This window comes from Macrobrachium nipponense, chromosome 2 (assembly GCF_015104395.2).
Source record: "Macrobrachium nipponense isolate FS-2020 chromosome 2, ASM1510439v2, whole genome shotgun sequence".
Classification (NCBI taxonomy): domain Eukaryota; kingdom Metazoa; phylum Arthropoda; class Malacostraca; order Decapoda; family Palaemonidae; genus Macrobrachium; species Macrobrachium nipponense.
The window spans coordinates 85,667,981-85,682,293 of NC_087201.1; the positions used below are offsets into that span (position 1 = coordinate 85,667,981).

The 14,313-nt window shown below is 37.3% G+C and overlaps 1 protein-coding gene across 1 annotated transcript in view; it reads right to left on the reverse strand.

Annotated features, from left to right (window-relative positions):
* LOC135220749 (phorbol ester/diacylglycerol-binding protein unc-13-like) overlaps positions 1-14,313 on the reverse strand; it is a 1,290,517-nt gene that overhangs the window by 685,361 nt on the left and 590,843 nt on the right. Inside the window, 1 exon segment of the mRNA XM_064258201.1 lies at positions 7,220-7,370. Coding sequence (XP_064114271.1) covers positions 7,220-7,370 — 151 coding nt within the window.

The following is a 14,313-nucleotide window of genomic DNA, read 5'->3' on the forward strand; positions in this document are numbered from 1 at the left end:
AGACTTCCTTATCCTAGGCTAAATGGTTAAGTTCTTTTAGACTAGTCTAAAGCTACCTTGACATAGTCTAAGTGGTTGTTCTTAACCTAATTTAACTAGCCAAAGCTACCTTAACCTAGCAAATTGGTTCAGTTTTTATCTTAACTAAATCCGTAAGTTCTTAACTTTGCAAGTTGTTAATTCATGTACTAGCGTAGCTAGTATCATTGGCTAGAACCTTCCTATCCATCTTAGCTTAGCCTAAGTGCTAGGACTGTGGCATAGCAGGCCTACAGGGATAAGTTTGTAGGCTAATCTAGAATGACAATTAATGGGTAAGCTAGTTAACCCCTCCCTGGCCTATTTATACTATCCTAAGTGTTAGGTCCTAGTGCTAGCCTAGATTGAGCAAACACATTTCTCCATATTTCTGTTATCCTAAGTATTAGAGTTCTCAGCCTAGCCTACTATTTGATTATGCAAGATTTCCCATGATTTAAGAAGTGGATTTTGGGTTAGGTTAGGCTCAATTCATAGCTTAACATTCCCCATACAAATGACCAGATCAGTAATGTAACTTGTAGTCTGGTGGCCTTACCTTCAAATTACGTAGGATCCATCCTAGCCCTGTCTATGTTACTCTGGAACACAGCCATGATGGTTCCTTAGCCTAGAAGGGGGCATGGGATCTATCACTATAGGCCGACTCCTCTTGAGTGTAGCATACTGATTGTAGGTCATCATAAGGCATGACCCGATAAGAAAACTCTACTGTAGAAGATGCATGGCTCCTGGGCAGCTCAAGGACTTCTTCCAGTTCTACAGAGCAGTTACTTTGTCATGCGAAAGTTTACGTTAGGAGGCTTAGCGAATATCTATGCCGAGTTTTTTGTCTTAGGACATCCTCATAGGATGCCCTGTTATCTTTTCGACCTTTTGAAGACTTTGTCTTGGTCACAGATTCTAGAAGTCTTCTATTCACCATTCCAGAATTGTTCATTGGAGATGAAAAATCCTTTCTGCCGCCAGCTCCTTTCTTTGACAGTCAGGATGCACCAGTGTGCAGTCGACACCTCTGTTGAACTCAAAATAAGCTACTTCCGCGCAGGAGGATTGTGTTGACTGATATTCCAAACAGTGGAGTAAAGACCTATGAGTAGAGTGGTCTTGGAAGCAGGAAGTAGTGGTTTACCACTTTTTTCCTTAGGAAAGATCAAGGTTAGACCTCTTAGGGAAAAAGAAGTCTGCAATAAGAAACTGGAAGTCGAGGATCCTGTTGCTTAGACAGAGGACGCTCTTTAGCATCTTTGGCACAATGTCCTGGGCAGGGAAATCTGCAGGATACGTCAGGTACTGGACAGAGTAATCTGCCCAATCCATCAGGGCTTGGGCGGGCTTATGAGCCCCAGAAGTTTCAGGGTATTTAGGTGATTCCCCTGTGTACACAGATGGAGTGGTTCCCAGAACTAATATATGTTCTATCAGCAATTCTGAGAGAAATCCTTCATGAGCCCTTCCTTACCAGCCTCATGTGGAAAGGTTCCACCAGGCCAGATGACCAGCTATCTCAGGAGATCTCATCAGCAGTTTACCGGGACAAGTGGACCACATCATTGACCTGTTATGGGAGTTCCTTTTCTTTTACAGAAATGTAAAGGTCTTTCCACCTCAGCTTTCGGGAATTGCAGGGCTAACTTTGGGTTGATCCTGCTCCTTAAAGGCTTGGACACCTCTTCATCTTGGGAATTAGTGGTGTTTTTGGAGTGCCGTACAGTCCCATTCAACAGGGGAGCTCAAATATGCATCAGTATATACTTTTAATTTTCATAAAGTGCGTTTTAGCCCTTTTCCCCACCCCCACTGCGTCTGGCTGTTCCATTCGCCACCCCGAAAAGGCAGCTTACATCCAACAATAATAACATCCTATTTCGAATATTAACAATGTAATTCGCATACAGTAAAAACACCTTTCAGGTGCAAATACACACCCAGTTAGCCTTTTATTTACCTAAAACTTACACATAGTGTAACTATTTAAAGCCCAGGACGCAGTGTTACCATGAGCAAAAACCAAAGGCAGGTGGACAGATGGAAAAAAAACTATTATAGTCATCACGGGGTGCTGGAACACACCATGGAGGGTAACTCCTTTGAGGACTCAGCAGCAACTACCAAATATAGGTTTTCCCTGTGTCAAATGCTGTTTTTTTTATTACCATGTTGCTGCCTGCCTCAACATTAGCAACAGAAATGAGCTAATATTTTTTTGAAACACATGATAATTTGCACATACATAGAGGGAGGGAGGGGGAGCGAGGAAAATAATAAATTTTTTGCATTAAAAAACAGGTTGTATCTTGCTTAATAAAATCTGTTGATGTCTGATTGAACCCTCTCCTAAACATGATAAGTCATCCTCCTGTTTGAATGATAACAACACCCCTCTTCCATACAAATGGTACCTTTATGGGGGGAGGAAATTGTCCTCTCCCTTTCTTTAAGCAATCGTGATAAGTTAAGAGGTTAATCATGAGTGTTCAAATTTTCCTCTTTAAAAGCAAATTTTGGAATGCTATAAATGCTGACTTTTCAATACTCGAAAATGGAGTTCCTTGCTAGAATTATGCTAGCGCATTCCTTGGCATTTTGTTAAATGAACATTCTTCTCAAATGCAGTTTCATTGCGCCATTAACACTAGAGAGCCTCTGAAAGTGGTCTTATTACCAGCAAAAACTAGGTAATCTCTTCTACTTCAAGAGTACAATGCAATATTTAAAGTGACAGCCCACCATTCTTGATCATGTAAATTACTTAATACTGTCACAGCCCACCATTCTTGATCATTGTGAATTACGTAATACTGTATATTTTCCAAATGACTGTATTGGCAATGTTTGCAAATATTACAAAGCAATTTCCATTATTCCTGGGTTCTCTAATCACTGAAAATAACCAATCTGTAAGTTCTTATACATATAAGCACTGTTTAAAAATATTCAAATTTCTAATTACTAGTATGTTCACAAAAATAGGCACCAGCAATGACATTGTAGATCTAGCTAATTATATTAGAAAATAATTATGTTACAATTATGATTCCAGACTTCATTATAGCTGCCTTCTACTTGATTAAAGAGAAGATTCTTTCATTAAACAGGTGTTGGAGGTTACATGCATTATTTATTTGCAGTTTTTCATAAACAGGTGTTGGAGGTTACATGCATTATTTATTTGCAGTTTTTCAAGTAACTAGAAACAAGTACATTAGTTATAATTGGTGGTGCTGTGAGCCGACACTTATCATGGCTGGTGCTTGGCCATAGGTTAGATATACGTAGTTACATATATGGCTTCCTATCCATAAAGGTGGTGCAATCGATGCCACATGCCCTAGACCTATTGTTCTATCATCTTTTGAATACTACTTTCCTGTTAGGACCTCAGAAGTCTCTATAGATTTTTACTTTTTTGACAAGAATGCTTCAAGTGGTAGTTTCTTTTTCCGAAATAGGTAGTTATGATTCCAGGAAGATACCTTGTTTGGTTTTCTTCAGTGAGCTCTATTTTCAAACTCAACTTTCCCTGGTGTCATACATGCATCCATCTCAAGAACTAGTTACTATATTGTATTTCCTCTGCATTGCACCAGTATTCAAATTCTGTCAAGGTTTCAACTGTCATACTGCATGGTACCAAAGACCTTTTTATAGAAAAACTGTGAAAAAGTTTCTCTGTAGCATTATTAATTAAAATTCATAAGTTTAAGAATGTTGTATTATCACTTTAAATTTCTATGCACCACTTGTTGATTGATGTGTGTTACTTGTTATCTCATCCTCTATTTTTGTTGTTTCATGTATGGGCCTTTAAACTGCTCCTATAAAATTTAATAATTTTGAACAATAAGAATAGTAGGACAGTTAATAACGACAATGTTCTGTATACACAGGTACTGAAAGGTCACACAGTCAAACTTCAGTTTTTGTACAGCTCTCTTTTTGTACATTTCGGTTTCTGTAGATTTTTTTTCTACAAAATTTTGTGGTTATCATACGTTTCCTTGGTTTTCGTACACTTGGAAATGCTCCATCCGGGGCCCAGCATGTGACCAGGTCCCATGTCGAGCCCCAAAACAAAGCATCCCTTCTTCTTTTGTGCCCATTCTGCTTTTGTGTTGGTTGTTTTTGTACTTTGTGCTTTTTTACTCGAGTGGGACTGCTAAATAAGCCATCATGGGGCCAAAGAAAGTTCCAAGTGCTAGCCCTTGTGTAAAAAAAAGCGAGAGAACTATAGAACTTAAGAAAGAACTCGCATGCCGATCTCAGTGAGAAAATCCCTAAAACAAGTGCAGCTGTTAAGTGAATTTAAGGTCAGCAGAGGCTGTTTTGAAAAATAAAAAAAACGAATGGGCATACATAATGTGCCTACTTTAGGGGTTAAGGACATGTTTGTAAAGTGGAATGATACAAAGAATTTTGTGGAGGATTATCATCCCAACAAAGAAGTTGTAATCCATGTCTCCAACATGTTTAATGGCAATGTCATGTTTATCTTTAGGAAAATCTTAAAGAAACTCCAGAAACAAATGTCTCTGGATAGTTTTGTTGTGGGGTCCAGTAACTCTAAAGCTGGTCCTAAAGTCGTAAGAAGGGCGGGGAAGTAACCTCAGACAGCCAATAAAAAACGAAGAGAAGTAACCCTAGATAGGTCCTTGATACCTAAGTCCTTCTGGAGTTAGATTCCCCTTCCAAACAATAACCTCTCCTCCTCCCTCCCTTCCTCTCTGTCTTCCATATGCTGACAGGTGTTTTCCATAAAGGTAAGAGTGATATTAAAAGTTCATTTATTCATTTCAATAGTCATTTTTATTTATTTCTCAGTTTTCTGTAAGTAGAACTGTGTTTATTCCCCATAACATGTATTTTTAAAAATATTTTTTGGGGGTCTAGAATGCATTAATTGTATTTACACCATTCCTTATGGGAATTGTTTCGGTTTTTGTGTGTATCAGTTTTTGTGGTAGGTTCTGGAACGGATTATGTACGAAAACCAAGGTTCCACTGTACTTGATTTGTGGTTCATGTGTCCGGATAAATGGTATTCACTGTGCTTGTTAAGAACTTAGGTTCTTTCTTGTTTGCTGAATTGTTTCTCTGCAACTAACTTGTCTATGAGTAGATTTATATGGGAGTAAAAGACACTCCAATAGAGAGACCAATAGAGAGATCAGGGTTCAGATACAGCAGTCCACATAAAATTCACAAAAGGTAGTGGACCAATAGCTAGAATTGAGTGGGAAATGACCAGCTGATTATAATTAAACTTTTCAACTGAGAGTCCAAGGGGAACCCCAATGAACTGTACAAAACAAATTTCACTATAATTCTGCTGAGATCAAATTTTTCCTAAACCTGAGAAAGTCTGCACTCTTCCCATTCTATAAGCTGTCTACTGTTAATCTGGACTTCAGAATGAGTTAGCCTATGTATGCCACTGTACGAGAGGGTTACATAAACGTAAATACATTAATTCATTTCTTTTCCATTTGTCCATGTAACACTCTTGGACAGATAAAATCCAATGCCACAGGAATAGGAGAAAGAGGAATAACATAAAACATTCCAACTATAAAGATACCAAGATACCACCATTTGCTGTAGGTAGATTTGTAATAACTGGTTAATGTAAAAAGTGTATAACCTTACCATATCAAGGCAGAATGAAATCTTTGGTTTATATAATACTGTATTGAAATCATAAAATGAACATCAGTCTATTATTGTCATTTCACTCGATAAAAATGCAACCTAGAATTTTTTTTTTGCTATTAAATAGTCTCTTGGAAAGGTAAAATGAGAACAAATTTACCTCTCAATAATTTTGGACATCCTTTAAGAGATGGTTAAAATCAAAATCAGTAGATCTATTTTAAAGATTTCCTCACTTTGACTATTTCCCAAATCTACCTGCAATAGCTAGTTTCGTCATAAAAGTATGTAGCCAATGTTCTACCTCAACATTTCTCCCCTTACCCAGCATCTAGTGGCATTGTAAGAAAAATCTTGAGTCCATTTCAATCTTAACGTCATATCCATAAATTCCTTGCTTAGTCAGAAAACAATACAAAAATATCAACTTTATAAATCCTGCTAAAAGACAAGAACAAATTTAAATTGAAGATGCTCGATGCCTATTGGAGGAATAGCAAACGAGTTAATAGATAAAGGCTATTCACACTTCTCAGGAAAAGCTTAAAATTGTCCCTAATTCTGGAAGGCAAGGGGAACAACATCTCAAGAATGCTACATCATAATAGTACATACTGTTGACAAACGGAATATTTAACAACTGCCTAGAATAACTCCCGAAAAACTTTGTGACTTTTAAAAGAGTAGGTTGATACGTAGGTACCCAGTCAAGGATTTGAAGGGTGAAAATAATGTCAAAAGAAAACTGCATGAGCAGCTATTGTAGTTTTAGTTAGATCATCATTAATTACAGAAGGAAATAAGGTCTACTAATAATCTTTAATGAACATGTTTTGTGGTGTTGAAATGATTCATGTCAATTAGTACTGATTATTAAAAGACTGTAATGTACTAGTTGTTACACTCCCATCTTAATGAACATGGAAATGTGCCAAGAAGAGATTAATGTGTTCCCTGTGCAGCTCCCACGAGGTTTTCACCCTGACACAGCAGCAGCAGCAGCAGCAGGAGCAGCAGCAACAGCAGCCGCAGCAGAAGGAAGACAGCAGGAGGTGAGGCCAGCAGAACCGATCAGCAGGAGGATACTGAGCAGAGAAGACACATGAAGACGATGATCCACGGACACATGGCCATGATGACACAGGCCAAGGGTAGACACATGGGCGGCGAAGGGCGGGCCAATGGACGGGCGGCATGCGGCTTTGCAGGTGGAGGGAGTGTTGGCCTCGGTAATCAACAGGCAATCAGGTAGTTAACCAAGCAGGTATATTTTACACTTCAACAAAACTGGTTAGGAAGACCTAATACTGATTATGGAGACTATCTCAAACTTAAAAATTGCATGAAAATAGTAGAAAAAAAAGTCTAATTGTACACTAAAATTTATGAAACCAACAAAGAGCAAAAATAATCATCACTATAATCTTTTGTCCAAATAAAATTCCTGATTTTCTAAATTATTCTCTGCTTTGCAAACTTACCTCTTTGCCTATTGATAAGTTGGGGAATACTAAGAGGCCACATCACATACCTGTTGTCCTCCTGGCTGGTGGAGTACTGGTGATAGTAGCTATGGCAGTTAGAGTACCTGTTTTCTCTACTGGTCCCGTTCCCCTTGGTGCCCCTGCCATGGTCATCGTACAAGGTGATCTGCCTCTCCAAACTAGGACGTCGTGTTGGCCCTACAAAATATTTTAATCACACTATTCATTCTTGTGTGTAACACAGATACATGTAACAAACATAGAAAAATGTACTGATTACCCTGATTATTTATTAATTTCCTATAGCAGTTTCAACAACAACAATAACAATAATAATAATAATAATAATAATAATAATAATAATAATAATAATAATAATAATAATAATAATAATAATAAAATAGTAAAAAAATAATAATTATAATGGTACAAAAAAACAACCCTTTAACTTGATTCTTTCCTCATTCCCCAAAGCATAAAAGGGATAACAGCACTCTTGACGAAATCCTGATAAAGAATGGGGTATGTTTCAATTTAACCAAGTAAAAAATTCATTTGCACAAGAAATTAACACACCAAAGCTACATCTGCTAAATGTCCTCGATAAATCCCTGCACTTCAAAAAGTGTAATAACAGAGGCAGCAAGCCTTGATGTAAAAATCTCTTTAACTAACTATAATATATATACTTTTCATAAACCAGAGATAGCAAGCTTGAAAATGTCCCCAATAAAACTCAAATACACAATTCAGCATAAAAGGAGATATTGGATGTCAAACTACTTTTTTTTAACTTCCACTTCTGGCTCAGTTTCAAATAGTGTTTTCCTTACAAAATTAAGTACTGCGTACTTTAAAATTTATTTAATAATAGATGCCTACTACTGAAACCAAGCCAGTAGTCATGCAATGCCTAGCAATAAGAAAGCATTCTGTGCAATAATGCTCTACTTTTATATACCTAAGTAAACTTTGCTTCCATCAGTTTTCTTAATTACCAAGCAATGAATACATATAAAAAAGCATACATTTAAGTGTTCTTTGATCTTACAACATAGTCTATAATCCTTCTATAAGGAACTAGCTTTGAGTCATACAACCACCTAGTGACCTCTATCATTACAATAATGAAGCTACCTTTGAAAATCAAAATTTATTAATTTCTTAAAACAAAGGTAGTACTGTATACCTAAGTACGTGAAAACAATGAATCTTCAAACAATCAACAGAAGTTCAGTGTAAGGCCAAAAAATAAATCAAAGTGTATAAATGATTTGAATAGTATACAGAATTCAGATGACAATATAAAATGAGCACTGTAAAATGTTTTTTATTTTCTGCTTATAACAGTAATATCAATTAAGTCTCAAAAATCTTCATAAACAAGACTGAATCAGCAAATGGGTGAATAATGCAACCTAAACATGAACAGTTGAAAAGCTGAAATCTTCATAAACAAGACTGAATCAGCATATGGGTGAATCACTCCACCTAAACATAAACAGTTTACAGGCATATTTAACAATGATTAATGACCATAAAAACCTTCCAAATCTCTTCAGTAACTTTTCTGGCTCTGTTCCTGGCATCATCTACAGGAGGTGAATAGGTACAAAATATTATTTACAAATGTCTTTTCACACATAAAAGTCACTTATTGTCATCTGGCCAACAATACACATTATTCATCAAAATATGGTGCTCCCAAAACCACTTCTGAGAGACCAGAGTTCATTCTTCTGGTTCAAGAGATTATAAATTACCTAACCTTTGTTTTAGTCAAGTATAGTAAATTTCTATCCAAATTTTCTTCATGCCACATGATTTTCATAACACAATCTTCATGACTCAAAAAGGTGGAAGCACTTGTTATCTGCTACTTAAAACATTCACAATACCTTCACATTTCTGGCTATCATTAAGTCAAGGAAAGCTACAAGGACCACACTATGGAAGGCCTTCAATGGCAAACTTTGAGGGCTGTTACACTGAAGCTTTGAATTAGCTTTTCTTAAGTAATAACAATTCCTATCAATTAGTAGTGAGAAGGGATAAAGTTCATCGTATTAGTCCCTGGCTCTATTAGTAAAAGAAAATACTGTAGCAAAGCCTAGTCAAATCCTTTGGCCTCTTTTCTAATATTTCTAATAATCAAGTAAGATGTGAAGCACATCTGCTATTTGAAGAGAAAATAAGTTTTTCTTACTGGGATAAAGTACTTGTCAACAATGAGTCCTTCATAATGAAGAATGTTCACTGTGCTGCCAAGTTGTGAAAGTCACTACGTTAATGATTTTCTTTTTTGTTTCTTCATTAGCCCCTCCCAGATTGATTTTGCTAATAGTATTATTATCATTGTACTTAGGAAGCAGACCCTCTCTCAAGCATACTTTATTAAAAGTAATGGCTACTTCTGCAGCGTTACACTTGTAGAGATTCTTCTCTATTTTCCGAATAGCGGCTTTTTCCGTGCTACTTAGACAGGCTAGTAGAGCGCCTATAGAGGTCATGATCAAATACAATCAAAATAGGTGTATATATGTGAATTTTAGATAAACTATGATACCATAGCCATCAAAGTTATTAACGATATCTCTCTCTCTCTCTCTCTCTCTCTCTCTCTCTCTCTCTCTCTCTCTCTCTTTCTTGAAGCGAACTTTCGTCTGGAGCTGCCAGACATCCTCGGGCTAGGAAGCTAAGGGTGGACTGATCTTGGAGTGGTGTCCGTCCTCGTTTATATTTGGAGTTGACAGCAGGGGGTCTGCCCCATGCTGATCTACTATTGGCTGGTGGCGGTAGGTCTTCGTTTTCATTGGTGGCTTGAACCAGGTCTCAAGCCACTTTCTCAGCGTTGATGGTTGCAATGCTATAGGTCCTGCAGCCGCCTAGACCTCCTTAGCGGCGCGGTTACATTGATGGACGTTTTGCTATGCTGCGGGACGTCACGGCTAACTTGATTATCATTGGCTGCAGGAGTATCTCGTTCGGGGGCGTTGCCTTCCGTGGAGTTGTCGTGCTCAATGGTGTCATTGTTGGTGGCAGGTCTTCTCATACTCGTAGGGAGGAGAAATTCTTCCTGTGTCACATTTAGTGTAGGTTCTACTTGCTGGATGAGAAGCGCCTCCAGCAGGCGTAACCGACGGGGATCAGGGGCCTTCCCAATGATCTTCGTGTTTTGGATGATCACATCCCGGGAGGCATATTTCCCAAGTCTGGAAGAGTATAGGGATGGGGAAAATTAGGACCAATCAAAGCGCATGGAGCTGATCCATGACGTCACAAGCCACGCCTTTTAGCTACACTCAGTCTCATAGCCATTACTGCCAGTCACAATGCCGAAGAAAAACTTCCCCATTTCACAATTTACGGCGTGTATGACCTATACATTTTAGTCAGATATATCTAAACATAGTGCAACACTAATTCAACAAGAACATATTCTTCAAATGAAATACACCGTGGGATATATTAAGCGTTATTGCATTTTCTTGATAATAGTGCTCAGTGCCTCTTAATTCCTGCTCGCAAAGTCGATATTTTCTACATAAATAATATTTTCATCGCGAGTTGCTAAATTATATACTTGAAAATGCATGTTTAATGCCATTTATAAAGAGACGCGATAACTCATGGGATGAATCAAACAATATACAAGATGGTAAAATTGATGGTATGGTAAAAATTATGGTATATGACCTGTAATTAGTACTACAGACTACAGACAAGAACTTCTCGGCACTTCGACTCTTATCAAGAACCTTGGACTTTGCAAGTGACGACTTTAAAAGCATGGAGCATGAAACGTTTTTCAGGCGTTACTGCCGGTTGTTTCAGGCTATAAAAAGGTATTATGTACAGTACTAAAATAATAAATGCCTTATGCTTAAATGAAATGTGGAGGATACAGTTTTGATGACAAATTTATGCATCCCGTAGGGGGTTAGTGCCGTCAGTACACCTCATTCGGTGCAATGTAGGCATTAATTAAGGTTCGTTGCAAAGTCTCTTCGTCGCCTAGCTGGAAATACTTTCATTCATTTTACTGTTACCTCTGTTCATATTATCTTTCTTGCATCTTATTGTCCACCCTCTCCTAACAATTGTTTCATACTGCAACTGCAAGATTTTCCTCCTGTAACACCTTTCAAACCTTTTACTGTCAATTTCCGTTTCAGCGCTGAATGGCCTTGGTTGTCCCAGTGCTTGGCATAATGCCAAAAATCTATATGTAAAAAAAAAGGACACTTAATTTAAGGCATGCATTTGGCCAGGGATAACTACCGTTATCCCTGGCTTTAATTAATACATGTTGAATATTTGTATAAAATTTTCTGTTGAAAGAGTTGGAAAAAAATGTCATCCATATTTATTTCAAAGCATATCGTAGCTCTAAAAAAATTACACACTAATGAGATACTCATTTTAATTCTTTGCACACAATGAATGACAAGTACGAAAGGTTTGCTAAAAATATTAAATGAATTAAATAATTAGTGCTTTCTTTGTACAAAATGAATTTTAAGCAAAAATCACGTAAGGGCTTGCTAAAAATATTCAATTGTAAATGATATTATCACTTTTAATTTGTTTGTAAGCAATGTATGAAAAATAAAAATCAAAAGCAAAAATTATTCAATAAAAAAACTTTTTATATATTTGCACACTATGAATAACAAGTACCAATCATGTAAGGACAATCTGGAAGGTTTTATGAAAACGGAATCCACCTCAAAAAACAATTTTTTACTACAGCTCATCAAGTACATCTTGAAAAACAACCGCATTCAAATTAGCTAGACGGGATGAGTTTGTCAAGGAACAATATTTGGTTAAAATAGGCTAACTTAGATCACCAAAATAACAATACCATAGGTTTCCTTAGGTTTCCTTAAGGGCTCATAAGCTCTTGAAATAATTTAATGAATGAACCTGAAACTGTGTCCCTGTAACTAGTAGAAACTATATCAGTTTGATTCCTGTTCATGACCTAGTAATAACCAGTATATTGCTTTTATACAATGCACAGTAATGTGTATTACTACGAAATAAAATATGTCCACAGAAATCCGTAGTGTAAGCCTACATCTCTCTATTTTCCCCTACAAACAGGTCAGATACCATCATTTTTACCATCTTGTATATTATTTGATTCATCCCATGAGTTATCGCAACTCTTTCAAGTATATAATTTTGAAATTCGCGATGTGAAAATATTATTTACCAAGAGGGAGAAGCCAATAATGCATAATATATTTCACAGTGTATCTCATTTGAAGAATATATTTTTGTTAAATTGCTGTTGCATTATGTTTAGATATGTCTGACTAAAATGTATGTCATACAAGTCGTAAACTGGGAAATTGAGAAGTAAGTATTTCTTGGGCAACGTGATTGGCGGCAGTAATGGATATGGGACAGAGGAGGGAGCTGACAGGCGTGGCTTTTGACGTCATGGATCAGCTCCACGCGTTTTGATTGGTACTAATTTTCCCTATCCCTATACTCTTCCAGACTTGGGAAATATGCTCCCGGGAGATGGCCTCTTGATGTTTGGTGCGGGCATGATTCTTGATAGCCCCCTCTTGGGTGTGGCATGAGAGTCTCTTCGACAGGCGCATGGTAGTCATACCAACGTAGGTGCCGCTGCAACCGTGGACTGGGCATGTATACTGGTACACCACATGCGTCTGCTTCAGGGGGTCTCGTACCTGTGGAGAGGGGTTATTTTTTATAATAAGGTCACGCGTCCTCCGATTCTGGTAGTAAAAAGTTAGCCGTGACGTCCTGCAGTGTAGCGAAACGCCCATCAATGTAACCGTGTCGCTAAGGAGGTCTAGGCAGCTGCAGGACCTACAGCATCGCAACCATCAACGCAGGGAAAGTGGCTTGAGACCTGGTTCAAGCCACGAATGAAAATGAAGACCTACCGCCACCAGCCAATAGTAGATCAGCATGGGGCAGATCCCCTGCTGTCAACTTCAAATATAAACTAGGACGGACACCACTCCAAGATCAGTCCACCCTTAGCTTCCTAGCCCGAGGATGTCTAGCAGCTCCAGACGAAAGTTCGCTTCAAGAAAGAGAGAGAGAGATGAGAGAGAGAGAGAGAGAGAGAGAGAGAGAGAGAGAGAGAGAGAGAGAGAGAGAGAGAGATCGTTAATAACTTTGATGGCTACAGTATCATAGTTTATCTGTAAAATTCAAATATATACACCATTTTTAATTCTGTATTTGACCTGTCTAAGCAGCACGGAAAAAGCCGCTATTCGGAAAATAGAGAATAATCTCTACAAGTGTAACGCTGCTGAAGTAGCCATTAATTTTAATAAAGTATTATTATTATTATTATTATTATTATTATTATTATTATTATTATTATTATCATTATCATTATTTATATTTATTATTTTTTTTTTTACTCTATCACAGTCCTCCAATTCGACTGGGTGGTATTTATAGTGTGGGGTTCCGGTTGCATCCTGCCTCCTTAGGAGTCCATCACTTTCCTTACTATGTGTGCCGTTTCTAGGATCACACTCTTCTACATGAGTCCTGGAGCTACTTCAGCCTCTAGTTTTTTCTAGATTCCTTTTCAGGGATCTTGGGATCGTATTATTATTATTATTATTATTATTATTATTATTATTATTATTATTATTATTATTATTATTATTCAGAAGATGACACTATTCACACAGGAGTCACCAACTTGAAATTCAAGCTTCCAAAGAATATGGCATTCATTAGAAAGAAGAGGATGGAAAGGAAAATACAGAAAGAAGAGATTCACTTAGTAATAAAGAAAACTATACATTAATAAATTAATAAACAGACAAAAGTGCAAATTATCAAAATGAGTAATGCATAGCATCTTTGCTTGAAGTTTCAACTGCACAACATCCTCAGGAAGTTCGTCAGTGAGGCATATATATGCCATATTGGTGTTACTGTTCAGTACATCACCGCTATAAATATGTTGTAAATATCTGAGGCCTTACACACAAGACCTAACTTTTGCTGACTCTTTCATTAAATGTTTCTCAAAAGCAAAGGTGTAAGTCAAGATTACACCTAGAATGAGTTTAAAGCTACAACAGATAAAGCTTTAGACTCATTCAGCAGAGTCCCATGGACCTGAAAG